Source organism: Rhinopithecus roxellana, chromosome 17 (genome assembly GCF_007565055.1).
Source record: "Rhinopithecus roxellana isolate Shanxi Qingling chromosome 17, ASM756505v1, whole genome shotgun sequence".
Taxonomy (NCBI): Eukaryota; Metazoa; Chordata; class Mammalia; order Primates; family Cercopithecidae; genus Rhinopithecus; species Rhinopithecus roxellana.
Window position 1 is genome coordinate 8513015 of NC_044565.1, and position 16611 is coordinate 8529625.

Consider the following 16611-nt stretch of genomic DNA (forward strand, 5'->3'; position numbering starts at 1 on the left):
ATAGGAAGTGTTAAGGCCTGGCACCCTGCTTTCATTCATTCTGCAAATGCTGGGATCCAGCAGTGAATGAGGAAGGTGAGTTTTCTGCTTATATTTTAGAAGGGGGGAGTATAGGCAATAAACAAACAAAAGATTACATAATGTCAGCCAGGCATGGTGGCTCACACCTGTAGTCCCAGCATTTTGGGAGGCTGAGGTCGGTGGATCGCTTGAGTTCAGAAGTTTGAGACCAGCCTGGGCATCATGGTAAAGCTCCATCTCTACAAAGAAAATACAAAAATTAGCCAGGCATGGAGGTACGCACCTGTAGTGCCAACTACTAGGGAGGCTGAGGTGGAGGATCACTTGAGCCCAGGAGGTAGAGGCTGCAATGAGCTATGATCGTGCCACCACACTCCAGCCTTGGCAACAGAGTGAGACCATGTGTCCAAAAGAAATAAATAAGTAAATAAGTAAAAACATAACGTTGATTTAAAGCAAGAAGGTGAGGCACAAAGTGTCATTTTAAAGAGCTTACTTGAGCCATGAGGAGGACTCAGTCCCAAGTAATCTTGGATGTGAGCTCCATTTAGCCTTTGTTAACAGGCAGGTGTTTATAGACCAAAAGGAAGGATAAGGAGTGGACTGATACAAAGTTGTTTGTCAAGGATTCTCATTGGTTTACAGAAATAATGTTGATTGGTGATTGCCTATATGTTGTTCTTTGGATGACAAGTTCCAGGAATATGAAGATAATGGGTGAGGGTTACATTATGAAACTACAAGAAATGAAAGGAAAAGAAAATGCCTTTAAACAATTGCCTCTGGGAATGGGTGCAGGAGAGATGGGATGACTGAAGTCCCGTGCTCTCTGGGCCTGATACATTTTACACAGCTCTCATTCCTCAGACAGCTCTGACCTATTTTTCTTTCTTGACAACAAGATGATGACAGAGCACAATAGAATAATTTGATGGAAGTGAGCGGGAGATGGGAGGGCTGAGGATTGGGGTAGTGGTACTTTATTAGTAAATCAGGGAAGACCTCTGTGGCTAAACCTGAATGAGGTAAGGGAGCCAGCCTTGTGAAAGTTTTAAGGGCCCAGAGAAAGTTTCCTTTTCACCCTCTGAAGGGTCACTGAAAATCAACAGACACAAGGCAGATTAATGGGAGAGAAGGAGTACAAATATATTTGATCATCATTTTACACGACATAGGAGTCTTCAGAATGAAGACTCAAAAATACAGAGAAAACTGCCCATTTTTATGCTTAGGTTCAAGAACTATGGATAGCCATGTAGAAATATGATCGTATATAAAGGTTATGATGTAATGCTAACAGACCGAGTGGGGAAACCCAGCAAGGCCTGTCTGCTTAGATGACTGTTGGCTTCTCTGTGGAGCATTCCTTCCTTCTGGATATGGGGCAGGAACTTCTCTGGAATGGTTATCCCTACTTGGTAGGTCAGGCAATTTCTTTATGGCCAATTTTCGCACAGAAAGGTGGGGGAAAGTTGGAGTAATATTTTTAGGCATTATGGCTTGCTTTCAGGGAAAGGGGTTCTGGTTTCTATGACCTGCTTTGGGGAAGAGGGATTCTAGTTTCTATGACTATCCTGGGGGAGAATGAGCAGCCAGAGACTGGAGGGCAGGAGAAGGTCAGAGAAAACTTTTGCTTCTGCGACCTTTATCTTGGTGTATCATTTTCTCAGACTCAACAAGGTCCATGGATGTGTGATCCAGTCTTAGAAAGTGCCCCTCTGACTTTTCTAGAGAATTTATATACTCACATGGCAGAATAGTCTGTTTTCCTCCTCTCACCTCCTCCTTGAGGTGGGATGCACATCCATTCCCTCTTTTCAGGGCTTGGTAACTGGTAAGTTAGGCTGATGCTCAAGACTGAACAGAGATGGGGCCCTTTGGCAACAGTGCAGGCATCAGGGCTAGAGCTGATTCCTCTGACGCTGTGGAAAGGAATGTTTGTGGGTGTCTGCTCCTCACCCCTACCTCAGCAAACTGGCAAAGCTTGGTTTCCTTCATCCTTCTCCTCTTCCACCCATATGGATTTGAAATTTCTTCCAGCTCCATCCAGAGAAAACAAATGGATGGAACTAAATGACAACACTGACAAAGAGGTGAGCTCCAGAGAGTGCCTTGGCAAACAAGGAACAACCAATGTGGGTGGGGGTACTGGGAGCTAGGGAGTTCCTTGGGGGTAAGATAGGTCTGGAGAAGGTGATCACGTGGGAGTTCTGGGAATGGATGAAACAGGTGAAACAAGCTGCACAAGATAGATGAGGTGTTATAGTGGGTAGCTAGTCAGGCATGAGTGGGGCAAGAGAGGGCTCCCCATAACCCCCACCAAAAATGTCAGGGGATCATCAGGTGATGGTCAGGCAGCTGCTGTTTCTCTAAAATAACTGGCTGCAGCCCATGCCAGGGAAAGGTAGTCTCTCAACAGATAGAAAAAACCTGAAACTGGTGATCAGCAGCTTCATGATACGATATCAGGAGTTGGGCGACTGGGCTCAAGCATGCACATTGAGGCAAAATGGTGGAGTTGAACTAGTATATGACCTCCTAGGGACATTTGACTGGTAAGGGAAGAATTCCTCAAGTGAGCATGCCTACAACTCCAGTAAATACACTATGCACATTCCCCTCCCAAGCGCTAGCAGGCCACCATGCATGCAGACAGCCCACCCCAAGGGAAGAATCAGGGGAGAATGAACGCAAGACCCTGGAAGTATGCAAACATACAAAACCCTAAGTCAAAAGGTCAAACCATGCACTGATATTTCAAGTCACCCACTTGGCCCTCTTCCAAGTGGACTTTCCTTCCATTTATGACTTCTCTAAAGCTTTTAAACAAACTTTCATTCCTGTTCCAAAACTTGCCTTGATCTCTCCTACCTTCCATCTCCTCAGTCAAATTCTTCCTTTTGAGGAGGCAAGAACTGAGGTTGCTGCAGACCTGTATGAACTCACCACCACTAACATACTTTGGTGCTGTATGACTCGGATAAGTTCCCTAGTGGTAAGAGACCTATACGCTTTGCCTACTTCAGCGGGAGGCATTCAACCCCTGTTCATGGTTTCCTTCTCCTTTTTGCTCTCCTGCTTACTAACCAACTCCACAAGCAATTCCTCTCAGCTACAGTGGCTCTACTCCCCCCAGCTTATCTCTCAGCTCACCCTGATGGGTAGCTCATGGCAGTGGGAAGGACCTTGGGGTCCACACTGAGTAGAACTAATGGCCCTCCTGGGCAGGAGGCTCATGAAAGTGATAGGGCTAAAGTTTAAAAGTGTGCAATGTCTGGGTTTCCCTCTGCTTTTTCAACTAAAATCAGCTTTCCCCCATGTACCTGCACTGCCTATTCTCCTGTTTTCTCTGTGTGTTCTGAAATGGCCTTGAACACCCAGCCAGACCATCTGCCTTGGGGGCAAGTCTGGCTCTTTGCTTTCACTTCACATGCCACGTGACTTCTTAAACACACACTCCCGTTATTCATGTGTCTGCGGCTCTGCTGAATTTTCATGGCAGAAAAGACACAGCAGATAGCCCCTCAGATTTATACTTGTTTTTATCCTACCAGCTCAGATGACCTCCAACCCTTCCCCTGTCTGCTGGCACATTGTCGAGACAGATACTAATTGGAACTCTAGCTCTGCCAGCTCCTTATATTTTACCATATGCTTTTTGTTCCTGTTACACCACAAGGCCAAGTTTTCCAGTGGCTTTTGAAGCAATTTGTCTGCCTGCATAGGACCTCACTCTGGCCCTTTAAGGATCCCACCTACTTGCTTTTTTTTTTTTCAGTAAGCTCCCATTGGGAGGAGGACAAATTCTTCCTTTACCATTTGCGAGTTCTTACCCCAAGCCCCAAGTCCTCTGGAGTTTACTCCTTTACGTCAAGAGGGCAAATAATTGTTGCCCTCTTGAATCCAAGGGCTGCTGTATTTGTGCGCACATGAAGGCTTTCCACGAGTATTCCTCTCACTTCCTCCCACTTTCTCCTGTAGCTTCCATTTCTCTAATCACTTCCATGCCCTTCTTAACATACATCAAGACATTCAAGGTCATATTTGCAGGGAGGGAAGTCTAGCCCCTTGTAGCAGTTAGCTGAAAAACAGGCTTCTCATCTACTTAAAGAACACGGAAATGGGAATATAAGAAAAGAGATAATCATTTTGTTGCTAAAATGCTGAAGTGAGAGTTACTATAGGGTCATGGAGACAAAGATATAGGCTGACCCAAGGCAGCAGGTGCAAGAGACCCATAGGACAGAGATGAAGTTTGGCCCTAGGCTAACAGATTACCATTAGAACAGAGAAGAAGGCAAGGTTAGGGGTACACAGTAAGACCAGTTCATTCCAGAACCTCAGGGATGAACAGAGGGCCCACTCTTCACTCCAGTATCTCCTCTGTTTTCAAGTGGGTAATTGTGATGAGATGGACCGGTTTATTCTGGAACCCTAAGGACAATGGGGGATGTCTCATTCAGAATAATAGGAAAGCAGAGGAAAAACTTTTCCCCCTTTTTCTCCTCTGTTTGCCCTTTGCAGATGGGTAACAGCATCTCCATATTAAAGATCATGCCCCTTGGATGCACCCCCTAAAACTGGGAAAAGTCTGATTCCCCCAAACCTTAAAACAAAAAACTAGTTTTCCTTTGTAGTACTATTTGGCTTAAGAACGGACTGGGAGGAAATTGCAAAAGTCAGCCTTACAACTCAGTATCCCTGTGCAGGAGGTCCTCAGATTAGCCACCTTAGTCTTTTATAACTCAGAGCAGAATAAAGATGACAAGGCTAAGTAAAAGGAGAAACACAGAGAAAGGAGGTGGGTTCAAGTATTGGCTCCTCTGCAAGCCCACCAGCCTCCTTCACGTTGCCCTAAGGGCACTGGCATTCGTGTGGGAAGCCAGGTGGAAGACAAAGTGCCCTAATGGGATAAATGGGAAAAAGCATCTAATGGCTTGTCTCTCTGCTGCAAGCTTGGCCACTGGAAATGAGACTGCCCTGACGGGCCAAAGGGCCCTTGGGACAGAATCGCAACCCCTGATAACCTTGAGCTGAAGGTGCTCTCTGCTCTAGCTGCCTTCCAAATCACACATCATCACCAACAGGAAAAAGCTGAGGGCAACTCTACAGGTGGCAAGTAAAATTATAAATTTCCCTTTTGGGTTCAAGAGCTGCCTACTCTGTGCTAATATTGTTCTCTGAACAACTCTCTTCCAAATCCTGTCAGGCAATGGGGGCAAATGGCACCCCCCTCCAAAAGAAAAGATTCACACCCCTTTATATTACTTAAGGGACCGATTACTATTCTCCCACCATTCCCTGGTAATGTCCTCACACCTCTTTGGGGCAAAAATACACTTTCCAAAATGGTTGCTCACTCAATATTTACCCAGCCTCTGAATTCATCTTTCTGTCTGATAGCCCTATCTCTCCCTGCAAAATTACCTAATTCTTTAACCAATAACTTTAACCTGTACAGTCCTACTTCAGGGGTTTATAAATAGCCCACATTTATTCAGAAAAGTTCTAGTGAAAAATCTAACTGAGCAAACTCTTGAGCAGGGGATAACTTCTGCAGTATGTCGGCAACCGCCTTATCTGCTCCCCCTCCACAGGACTCACATAGCAATATGCAGTACAAACCTTAACTTTTTAACAGAAGGAAAATGACTTTTGTCTAATTCAATGGTTATAAAGGTAAAGTGGCATTTCTGGTAAGGAAGGATATAAAGAAGAGATTTTGTAGGACAAAAAAAAATCTCATATGGTAAATTCTTGTCCTAAAGTAACATGACTGGTGGTTTAAAAAGAGGGATGTTTAGGACAAGTAAAAAAGTCCAAGCATGTTGTAGGTGGTCTAAGTTGTTAGAAAAGATTTGTGAAAGGGAATTTATGAAAGAAATGCTATACAATTTTAAAGATTACTATGCCTTCTAAATGCTTCACAAACTGGCACTATGGTTCTTAACTCTACAAATTCCCTGCTTTAAAGCTAGGTAAGGCCTGGGAACGTACAGAGTTAGCCATGTCCCCTAGTTATGCTGAAAACAGTCAAACCTTATCTGGATTTCTGTCTGGTGTCCTAGGCTCCAAACCTAGTACATAATTAAAATCACTTACTTACCAGTTTTTTCACTAAAAGTAAAAATTGCTGAGACTTAACAGTGTAACATGTACTTGAGGCTACTGGAAAAATAGTTTTACATGCAAGGTATGTAAGGAAGGTAGAATGTGCTTTTGGGAAAAAAGTTATAAGAAGTCATGGGAATACGGACTTTTCTGCCCACTTTAGAGGGTTAAAGGATTGTCTTAGCAGGCAGTTTATAATCAGCTATGGGAATCTAACAGGTGCTCTTAAATGCAGGTTTCTGATAACTTTGGATATTGTGACATTATAGTAGAGGAAAAAACTTTCAGGACTCTCATGGAGAGCTAAAATATTCATGAATATGAAGCAGAACAGGAGTTAAATTGCATGGATTGAGCCAAGAAAAGACTAAAACAATCCTCTTGTTACTTTTTGCTTAAAACATTGCTAATCCTTTGTTTTTCAAAGCCTAGAAAGCTTTTCTTTTGAGCTATTTACAATTTTTAACAAATGAGCAAAGCATACCTTTGTAAACAAAATTTGTAGCATATTTCTCTCTTCCAGATTCCCCAGAATTTGGAAACTATTTGTGAGTATTGCTAACTTATGGCAAGATTGTAATTTGCATAAGTGCAATAAGAATCTGTTTTCTTTTGCAAGGACAAAATTGAAGCCACTAGTTATTTTACCAAGGCTTTAACTGTAATGGTATGCTTTCCTTTAAGGAATCAAATTTGACTTATAGAGCCAATAAAGTCCCCCTAGGAAAACATACCTTTTCTACATGGTGCCTGTACAGGGTTCCTGACCTGTGGTAAGTAAAGAATACCAGTTTCTGACAGGCCCGGGAATCCCAGGTTATCTGGGGACCTCAAGAAGAAAGGAGTTTATTCAATTCATACAGGTATTTGATGGCACCAACCCACGCCTGGGCTTAAGGCTTTAAAAACGTCTTATTTGAGATTCCTTATGGAACAAAGTTCCATCAAAGCCAATTTAAACAGGAGCCTATATGGGAAATAATTATTCTTGCTGTGCTTTAAAATGCAAATAATTAGGCCAAGTATAATAAGACTAAGGTTTATTTTGCAAACAAATCTGTCCTGTCATGATTTGTTTTTAATAAAAATGAGGACTGGAGAGAAAAATTATGTTTATTTCTTATTTTTTTCTTTTTTTTTCTTTGAGATGGAGTCTCTCACTCTATTGCCCAGGTTGGAGTGCAGAAGCATGATCTCAACTCACTGCAACCTCTGCCACCTGGGTTCAAGCGATTCTTCTGCCATGGCCTTACGAGTAGCTGGGATTACAGGCGCCCACCACCACGCCCAGCTAATTTTTGTATTTTTAGTAGAGATGGGGTTTTACCATGTTGGCCAGGCTGGTCTCAAACTCCTGAACTCAAGTGATCTGCCCACCTTGACCTCCCAAAGTGCTGGGATTACAGGCATGAGCCATCATGCCTGGCAAATTATGTTTCAAGAACTATGGTATAGCTGTTCTTAGATTCTAGTCTCATCAGCTGTTTTTGAGTTTTTCTCTGCAATTTAGACTAACCTTCATTCCTATGAGCCAGCTAGTGATCTCTGGCTGCAGCTCAGAAGAAACAAAAGGGATGGGTAACGTACAAATCTGGATGAATATTCTAATTCTGGGCACATACTGGAATTGGCTAGCAACCCAATAAACCCAAGTCTTGGCAGGCATGACTATGGCCACCAGTTACATGGGTGTGCCGGCAGGCTTGGGATTTTTTGAAGCTGTCTTCACTTCCTTATTTCATTTTAATATTCTATTAAATCTAATAACCCAATTTGTCTATTTTCATCTTCAGGCCATCAAGCTCCAGCTAATCCTCAGAGAGGGATACCATCCTCTCAATATTCAAGAGTCACCCTCTTACAGGGGACCCCTAGATGTCCATCAGGGATACATGATGGAGATAAAATTCTGCCCCTGCCTCCCTTGGACCTGGATGGATACTGCTTTCATCAACCCATGGAGCCACTCTCCTTCCCTGACAGCTAGCAATAGGCCAACAGTCACAGAACAACTACCACTGCCCCACCATCAGCAGGAGGGATTTATGAAAGGCTGATCATCCATTTTTCCCAAAGAATTGAGGTCTTGGAATCTTGAGGGGAGAAATGCTACAGTGGGTAGCTAGTCGATCATGAGCAGGGCAAGACAGCACTTGCCTGAACCCCTACAAAGAATGTCAGGTGACCATCAGGTCAGCTGTTAACTACTTCTCTAAAATAATAATTGGTTGCCGCCAGTGCCTGGGAAATTCAGTCTCCCAACAGATAGGAAAAACCTGAAACTGGTAGTCAACAGCTTCCCAATAAGATCTCAGGAGTTGCACGAGTGGGCTCAAGCATGTGCATTAAGAGGAAAAACGGCAGAGGTGAACTGGTATATGGCCTCCTAGGGACATTCAACTGGTAAGGGAAGAACGCCTCAAGTGAGCATGTGTACAACTCCAGTAAACACACCATGCATGGTCCCCTCCCAAGGGCTAGCAGGCAACTGCACATGCAGACAGCCCACCCCAAAGGAAGAATTAGGGGAGAAAAAAATGCAAGTCCTGGAAGTTTGTCAACATATAAAATCCTAATTCAAAAGGTCAAACCACTCACTTGTCTTTCAAGTTGCCTGCTTGACCCTCTTCCAAGTGGACTTTCTTTCCTTTTGTTCTTCCTCTAAAGTTTTTAAACAAATTTTTATTCCTGTTCTAAAACTTGCATTGGTCTTTCCTATTGCCTAATGCCTCCTTGAACTCTTTCTTCTGAGGAGGCAAGAATTGAGGTTGCTGCACACCTGTATGGATTCGCCACTGCTAACAGAACCTCCCATGTAATCCCACCTGAAGATTCTTTAAGGCAGTTTCTCAATGTCAGCACTATTGACACTTTGGTTGGGAAAATTCTTTGTGTATGCGGCTGTCTGTGCACTGAAGGATGTTTAGCAGTATCCTTGGCCCTGACCTATTAGATGACAGTAGCATTCTCTCAATTGTGTCAGTAAAAAATGTGTCCATACATTGTCAAATATCCCCATGAAAGAAGGGGCAAAAATCATTCCAAGTTGACAATCACTGGTGTAAAGACATCAAAAGGCAGGTGATCCTTAAGCAAGGAATGGTTTTATACAGCAATAAGGGATTGTTCTATACACATTTTTTCTCAGGACCACATGGTGTTGATCAACTAGTAGTAAGATTTGGTTTTGGTAAATGGACTGCACTATGCTGTTTTCCAGTGTTACATGCATAGCAAGGTAGTAACACTGATGTATTAACAACGACTTACTTTGATCATTAGACCACTGTGAATAAGGTCCAATCCTCTTCCAAGGCCCTAGTCAAGATTGCTAGTAGACAATAAACCTGCCCTTGTGAAAAGGGGATGGAGCAAGGCAGGCCAAAAGTTGAGGTTCCAAAGGGTCATTCTAATGGTGTGAGAGTGGAGGGTGTGAAGTTGGGTAGCTATGTCTAAATGAGTGAAGCTGTTGAATGAAAGTAGGGTGAGCCAAACTCTATTCTGAGATAAATCTGAGTCAGCATCTTCAGTCTCTGGCAGGATCCTCAAATCCATTCCAACATCTAGTTTGTAGCTCTGTACAGTCTTCCATGGAAATCATCTTCAAAATGTACAAACTTTGAAGAAAAGTGAGAAAAATGTACAAACTTTGAGAAAAGTGAGAAAATGTACAAACTTTGAGAAAAGTGAGTGAGAAAAGAGAGGAAATGGAAATAAGGAAGTGGAAAACAAGAGTTTTTCCTGCTTCGCTGAAGCCTGGGCAGGCACACAATGAAGGCTATGTATCTTCCTGGTGGTGCCTACATCCCAGCTGATATGGTTTGCTCTGTGTCCCCACCCAAATCTCATCTTGTAGCTCCCATAATTCCCACCTATTGTGGGAGGGACCTGGTGGGAGATAATTTAACTGTGGGAGCAGGTATTTCCTGTGCTGTCCTCGTGATAGTAAGTCTCACAAGATCTGATGGTTTTAAAAAATGGGACAAGCTCTCTCTCTTTGCCTGCTGCTACCCATGTAAGATGTGACTTGCTTCTCCTTGTATTCTGCCATGGCTTCCCAAGCCATGTGGAACTATATGTCCATTAAAGCTCTTTCTTTTGTAAATTGCCCAGTCTCAGCTATGTCTTTACCAGCAGCATGAAAATGGACTAACACACCAGCATTAAGTGAAGTGCCATGGTGCCCATTGCCTCTGTTTCCTCTCAGACTGGACCATGCTGGGACTATCACGGGAGCGAATAACTAAAGCCCACACAGGCGCAGGCCCTACCTCTCACCACTATAAATAGGGTAGAACGGTGGGCTCTGCCCTCTAGGATCCTTCATTCTGGTACTGATAACTCTTTTCCAGGAGTTCCTTGGAATCTCAGCCCAATTTCATTAGGTTTCTTGAAAGAGGGAAGAATAAACCTCATGTGGTTCTTTCTAGTGCAATCTAGTTTTTAAAAAAAAGACTTTTTAGTGCTCGCTTTGGCACTACATATACTAAAACTGGCAAGATACAGAGATCAGCATGGCCCTTGTAATTAAAAAAAGGCTTTTTAGTGGGTTAAGTTATAAAGTAGATTGACCTTACTTTGTTTATCAGACCCTGAATCTGGTCCATCATCCAAAACCTGTGCACGTCCCTTCATTCAGTACTTCCTCATTTATAGTTTGTTTTCTCTCTTAACCATTTTGTCTTAAGATTTACTGCTATTACTTGTGGCTTTAAAGAGAAAAGGCATTACCTGTGTGGTTTATACAAAGTTCATGGCTATATTGGGGGTAGGGTGGGGCAATCAATAAATCCCCATCTAGGTGATTCTGTTAGGTCAGGGTTTGGTCCTATAATCACTGGAGGTTCATATCCCAGCTTCGCTTACAAGCAGTGTGACCTTGAGTAAGTGAGGACTTTTTTTTTTTTTTTTTTTTTTTTTTTTTTTTTTTTTCAGATAGAGTCTCACCCTGTCACCCAGGCTGGAGTGCAATGGTGCAATCTCAGCTCACTGCAACCTCCACCTCCTGGGTTCAACTGACTCTCCTGCCTCAGCCTCTCGAGTAGCTGGGATTATAGGCACCCACCACCATGCCCAGCTAGTTTTTGTATTTTCAGAAGAGACAGGGTTTCACCATGTTGGCCAGGCTGGTCTCGAACTCCTGACCTTGTGATCTGCCTGCCTAGTCTCCCAAAGTGAGGACTTCTTTTATACCAATGAGGATAACAGTATCCACTTCTTTTTTTTTTTTTTTTTTTTTTGAAATGAAGTCTTACTCTGTCTTGCCCAGGCTGGAGTGCAGTGGTACCATCTCAGCTCACTGCAGCCTCTACCTCCCAAGTTCAAGTGATTCTCCTGTCTCAGCCTCCTGAGTAGCTGGGACTACAGGCGTGTGCCACCACACCTGGCTAATTTTATATTTTTAGTAGAGACAGGGTTTCACCATGTTGGCCAGGCTAGTCTCGAACTTGTGACCTCAGGTGATCCACCTGCCTTGGCCTCCCAATGTGCTAAGATTACAGGTGAGAGCCACTGTGCCCTGCCAGGAGTTAATGGTATCCACTTCTTGAAGTTAGGATTAAATGTGATAAACTCTGCAAAGTACTTAGCATCGTACCTGGTACTACTATCAATAATTATGCAAATAGAGTGTCATCAGAATGCTATACTCATATTATTTCAAAGATCGGCATAGTCTTCAGCCCTAAGAACCTGGATTTCAGAATGTCCATGAGAATCACTAGGCATGAATAACAACTTAAGGAAAGGATTAAAAGGGGTACAGAAATGGAAAGATGAGTACAACATGGAGAAAAGAGAGAAGGAAAGACAACACAAACAGGCACAGACACACCTTGCCACCCCAAAACAGTAATTGAACAAGGCACTGTCCACTTTATGAGCAACAGTCTCCGCCATCAAGGGACATGTCTTTTGGGTGAGACAGTCAAATGAATAGAGCGAGATGGTTATGACAGAGAGGTTACAGGTGATTGGGAGCATTGAAGAACAGCCAACTCAACTAAGAGTAGAGTTTAGACTTGCAGAGTAACAAGTAACAGAATGAAGACTTGAAGAATATCTGAGAGTTAGAAGGGTACACAGTGTACAAAAACACGGAGGTAAGAGCATGGACGCAGGGACTAAAATTCTGTATGGCCGAAGGTGGAGTGTAGGGTTAAAACATGACATCTATTTGTTATTTAAAGTGTTTTAGATATTTGTTGAGGACCATCTACAGGTCAGGCAGTTTTAGGAATGGAGGATTCTGTAGAAAGACACCCAAAGTCCGTCTTCTCAGAATGTTCTTTTCTACAGAGGATATATGATAAACAAGTACAAAACGAAGGAAATGAATGACGGACGGAAGTTCTGTGATGGAAATACAACCATGGGCAAAGTGATAGAGGAGGGGTGGGTAGGAAGCCCAATTTAGATGAGGTGGTCACTTAGACTTCTTTGAGAAGGTAGTATTTCAGCTGAGTCAGAAGGGTAGATGGAGCAAGCAGTGCATAGATGGCCAGGCTGGCAGGTAGAGCATTTAAAACGGTTCAAAGGTCCTCGGGCCGGGGGGTGACGGGATAAAGCAGAGACTAGCTACCATTTGCTTCATCAATCTTTTGGTGTGGGTGCCGAGGAGCATGAATAAGGTCAAAGACTGCTCCTAAGGAGATACATTAAAGGTGACACATTTGCCTACAGTAGCCTTCAACTTTGCAGACCAACAGTAGTGGGAGTCCAGTCATACGCTTCTGCATGTTAGCCAGAATCTTCTGCTATGTTCTGAATTTGGCCTAAATTGAAGGATTCAAATATCATCTCAAACAACTTTTCCTCCTACAGACAAAGGTGAAGATTCAGGAGCTCACAGCCTCAGGGGGCAAAGCATAGTTAAGAAAATCTAGGTGATAAGCGGCAGTTAACAGTGGCCCATACCAGGGACTTGCGCTCACGGAAGAGTTTTGAAGGCCTGGAATGCGTTTGAAGATGAGTTCATGAGCAGACAGAAAGGATTCCACTAACAGCCGAGAAACACAAAGGTCATGTGTTTTTAGGGACCTCCAAGTGGTCGGTAAGGTTGGGGTCAGTATTAGTTTCTTTGCCTGTAAAATGGGGGCAATAAGAATTCCTCGTCCCTTAACTATTCTCAACAGCAAGAAACCTTAAAGGTAGAGAAGAAAAGATAAATCTGTTTTCACAGTAAGTCCTTGTTAGTCACCAAAGATTGCAGGATCGCTGCAGGGCACACTCATCTGTGCAGAACCAGTCTCCAAATGGGCGGAGCAAGGTGCAGGTCCACCTGCTCCACCACTAGGTGCAGAAGAATGTCTACGGCAGGGGGTTCTCAACTTGTGACCTTGGGTCTGCGGGGGTCTAGATGGACTTCAGCTGGCGCCCGTGTCGCATGTGAGTTTCCTGGGTAGTAGTAATCCCAAAAGGGCCGCGTCGTCTACAGAAGTGCCACTACTTGGAATTCTCGTCCATGGCCACGTTCTCACTGCTGGGAGGAACAACACGGTCAGGTCTAACACTCCTTTCTCGGATGCATGGGCGAACAGAAATATCCCTGGGCTTCACCTAATCGTGGCCTGAGAACACCTCCCCCCGGGTAAGCAGTCACCACACTGATATTCCCACAGAGCGAAGTGCCGGAGCCCGTCGCCGGCGATTGCGCATCTCGTCGCGGAGCGCATTATGGGGTTGATAGTCCAGACTGAGGCGCAGATAGCGGTCCTCGAAGCCATAGAACCACACTTCCCAGCAAGACCCGCGCAGCAGGGCACGCAGAGTGTACGCGTAAGCGACCAGATTTCCGGGGGAGCCGGGGGCGGGACTTCAGCGGAGGCTGGAGCTAGGCGTCGGGATGCAGCGCCCCGGGCCCTTCAGCACCCTCTACGGGCGGGTCTTGGCCCAGCTGCCCGGGAGGGCCGGGGGCGCGGCCTCTGGCGGAGGAGGGAACAGCTGGGACCTCCCGGGTTCCCACGTGCGGCTGCCGGGGCGTGCACAGTGCGGGACCTGTGGCGGTGCTGGCAACACAAGCACCAGCTGCGGGGACTCCAACAGCATCTGCCCGGCCCCCTCCACGATGTCCAAGGCCGAGGAGGCCAAGAAGCTGGCGGGCCGCGCGGCCGTAGAGAACCACGTGAGGGTGAACACCTGGGGACGTGGGGCGCGGGAAGCATGTCCTCGGCATGTTGGGCTCCTGTTGCGCTTTCTGAGTGCCGCCGAGGCGCGCCTACCTACTGGCAGGGCGGGGGCTGAGTGAGAGGGTAGAGAGTGTGCACTTTACCCGAGTTTAGACCCCTCTTCCTTGCTCCTTAAAGACCTTTTAGATGTGGAATCGGTTGGGGGCGAATCTTCTAATATTTGAGCTTTCTAAAGACTCCTTGTCCAGCTGGAACAGTTTGCAAAGTGGAGCCTGGTGTTGTCTCATGTTTGGAATGGGGGCTAGAGGCACTTGCCTTGTGGTCTCTTTATCAATAAATGGAAAATGGTGGGCTTTGGGACTGCGGAGAGGTTTTCATTTCTCTTTACTGACCCGGAAGCTGGCGGAGAGTTGGTTTGCTAGTGCTTTGAAATTTCAGTCGAAGGAAGTTCTGGGCTTGGTGCGCGCCGGCCCCTGAGTGAACTCCTGGAGGAAAGGGAAGACCCGGGGCTTGAAACTTCCTTCTTTCCATAGGGCGGGGTGGACTAAGTCTGGAGGATGCTGGTTTATTTTTTAAGGCGGGGCTGCAGAGATGTTTAGCTGTTACTCAGTCAGGTCATGGTCCCTACTTGTTTGTTAAGTGGCATGGTGCTGTTAGTGGAGTTTTTTTTTTTTTTTTAAATCCAGGTGGTTTTGCTGTCAGCAATCAAGTTAATTATCTTGATTGTAATAAGGAAGCCAACCAAGTGGAGTATGTCTGCCCTGTGGTGTAGTTTCCTTGGTCTTACTGGTTTTTTTATTTCTCATTTCTACTTATTAGAAAGTGGTATTAGAGTCTCTTTTCTTCTCCGATAATAGTTCTTTACATTTGCTAATGCTTTACTCAACAAAATTATTTTGCTTAGATGATGTTTGATGAGCTTCACCACAGTGTGTTTGAGTGGGAGTGGACAGTGTGGTAACCTGTGGCTTAGCCAGTTCTGTGGGAGGGATGTTCCAGTGTTCCCTTCTACCCTTTCCACTGCTACCCTGTTCTGGTGTAGCCTGTTGCAAGTCTGATTGGCAATAGGATTTTCTATGGGGATTAACAGAGATAATGTAAAATGTGTTAATTTGACCCTACCTTTGGGATTCAGTGCCTCGGTTGTAAAAGTGAGACAATAAGCTGAAATTTCAAAATGTCTGCATAAAGTGAATAGCTAATAGTTAAATATAATTCACATGAGAATACAATTAGAAAAGCCCCATATCTAAGTTGTCCTGTTAATGAATTTACATTAATATTTGGTGGCACATCTCCCTGACCTTTGTGTTATAGTTATGTATTTGATTAAATAAAAATCTGCAAGCCCTGACCTTAGGCTAGAGCCCCAAAACACTGGATTCTGACCACATTTCATGAAGTTAGGTGATTTTGGGGAGATCTACAGTGACCTTTTGGGGGCACCTGTTAAAGTCATATATGCCCTTCAGGGTTTGGCTTAAAGTCCATTTCCTCCTTTCAGTTTTTCCTTAGCGTCCTAAGGAGAGGAAGATTTCTTTTCCACGATTCTGTAGCACTTCATGCCTCTTATGTGCTTTATGTTGTATCTTATGTTTTGGTCATCTGTGTGTTCATTTCTTCCAGCCCCTTAAAGGGTAAGCTCCTGGAGGGTAGTTAACCTTCATTTAGCATTGGTCACAGTGGGGCCTGCCCAGTACATATATGTTCAATTATGTGCAGTGTGGACACAAATATGAAAGTGTTGGGGTTATTGGAGGTTCTTTGTGTAGAATCTCTGGGGAGTAGGGCTTCCTGTTCCCTAGTCCATTGGAGTTCCAATATGTCGACCACTTCCATGTCTGGGTGGATGGAAAACATGGAGAGTTCTCAGGTGAATCCTTTGTATAGCCACCCTGGGCCCAGCTCTGTCTGTTTCTGGGGGTGTAGCTACCCAGGATGGGTCGCCATTCAGAACTAGGCTCTTCTGAACATCTGTAGCCTCATCCCTTTGTTCTCTTTGGAGCGTAGGCTTTGTTTTTTGACTGGCTTGGTTGAGGAAGCTGATGGGCGGTGGTTCTAGTTGGTTAGCAGAAGTAGTATTTCCAGAGTTACTCCATTTGACAAGCTGAGGGAAGTTCTGATGTTGCACTTACATGTGGTTTAATATTGCCCATTAGAATGGGGCCACTCCTCTAGCAGGGCCTGCTTGGCAGTCTTCTGCTGTTGGGCCACCTCATAGGCAGCCTTTGGTCACCTTTGGTTGGCTTTGGGAAGGACACTGATTCCTGGGCCAGTCATTTGATTCCAAGGCAGCAGGGATCACATGGTTGAAGAGCTTTAGGCCTGGCAGGGCCTTGCAATTCCTGGTCCC

At 44.7% G+C, this 16611-nt stretch overlaps 1 protein-coding gene across 3 annotated transcripts in view; it reads left to right on the forward strand.

Annotated features, from left to right (window-relative positions):
* Positions 1–13939: 13939 nt before the first annotated feature.
* Positions 13940–16611, forward strand: part of RPIA (ribose 5-phosphate isomerase A) — a 62252-nt gene continuing 59580 nt past the window's right edge. For 2 of the 3 annotated variants that reach the window (XM_030921460.1, XM_030921462.1), the window contains exon 1: positions 13940–14260. In XM_030921460.1, the coding sequence (XP_030777320.1) occupies positions 13976–14260 (285 nt within the window). In that variant the 5' untranslated portion in view covers positions 13940–13975. The remainder of the gene's footprint in view (positions 14261–16611) is intronic. The other variant, XM_030921461.1, reaches the window with a different exon arrangement.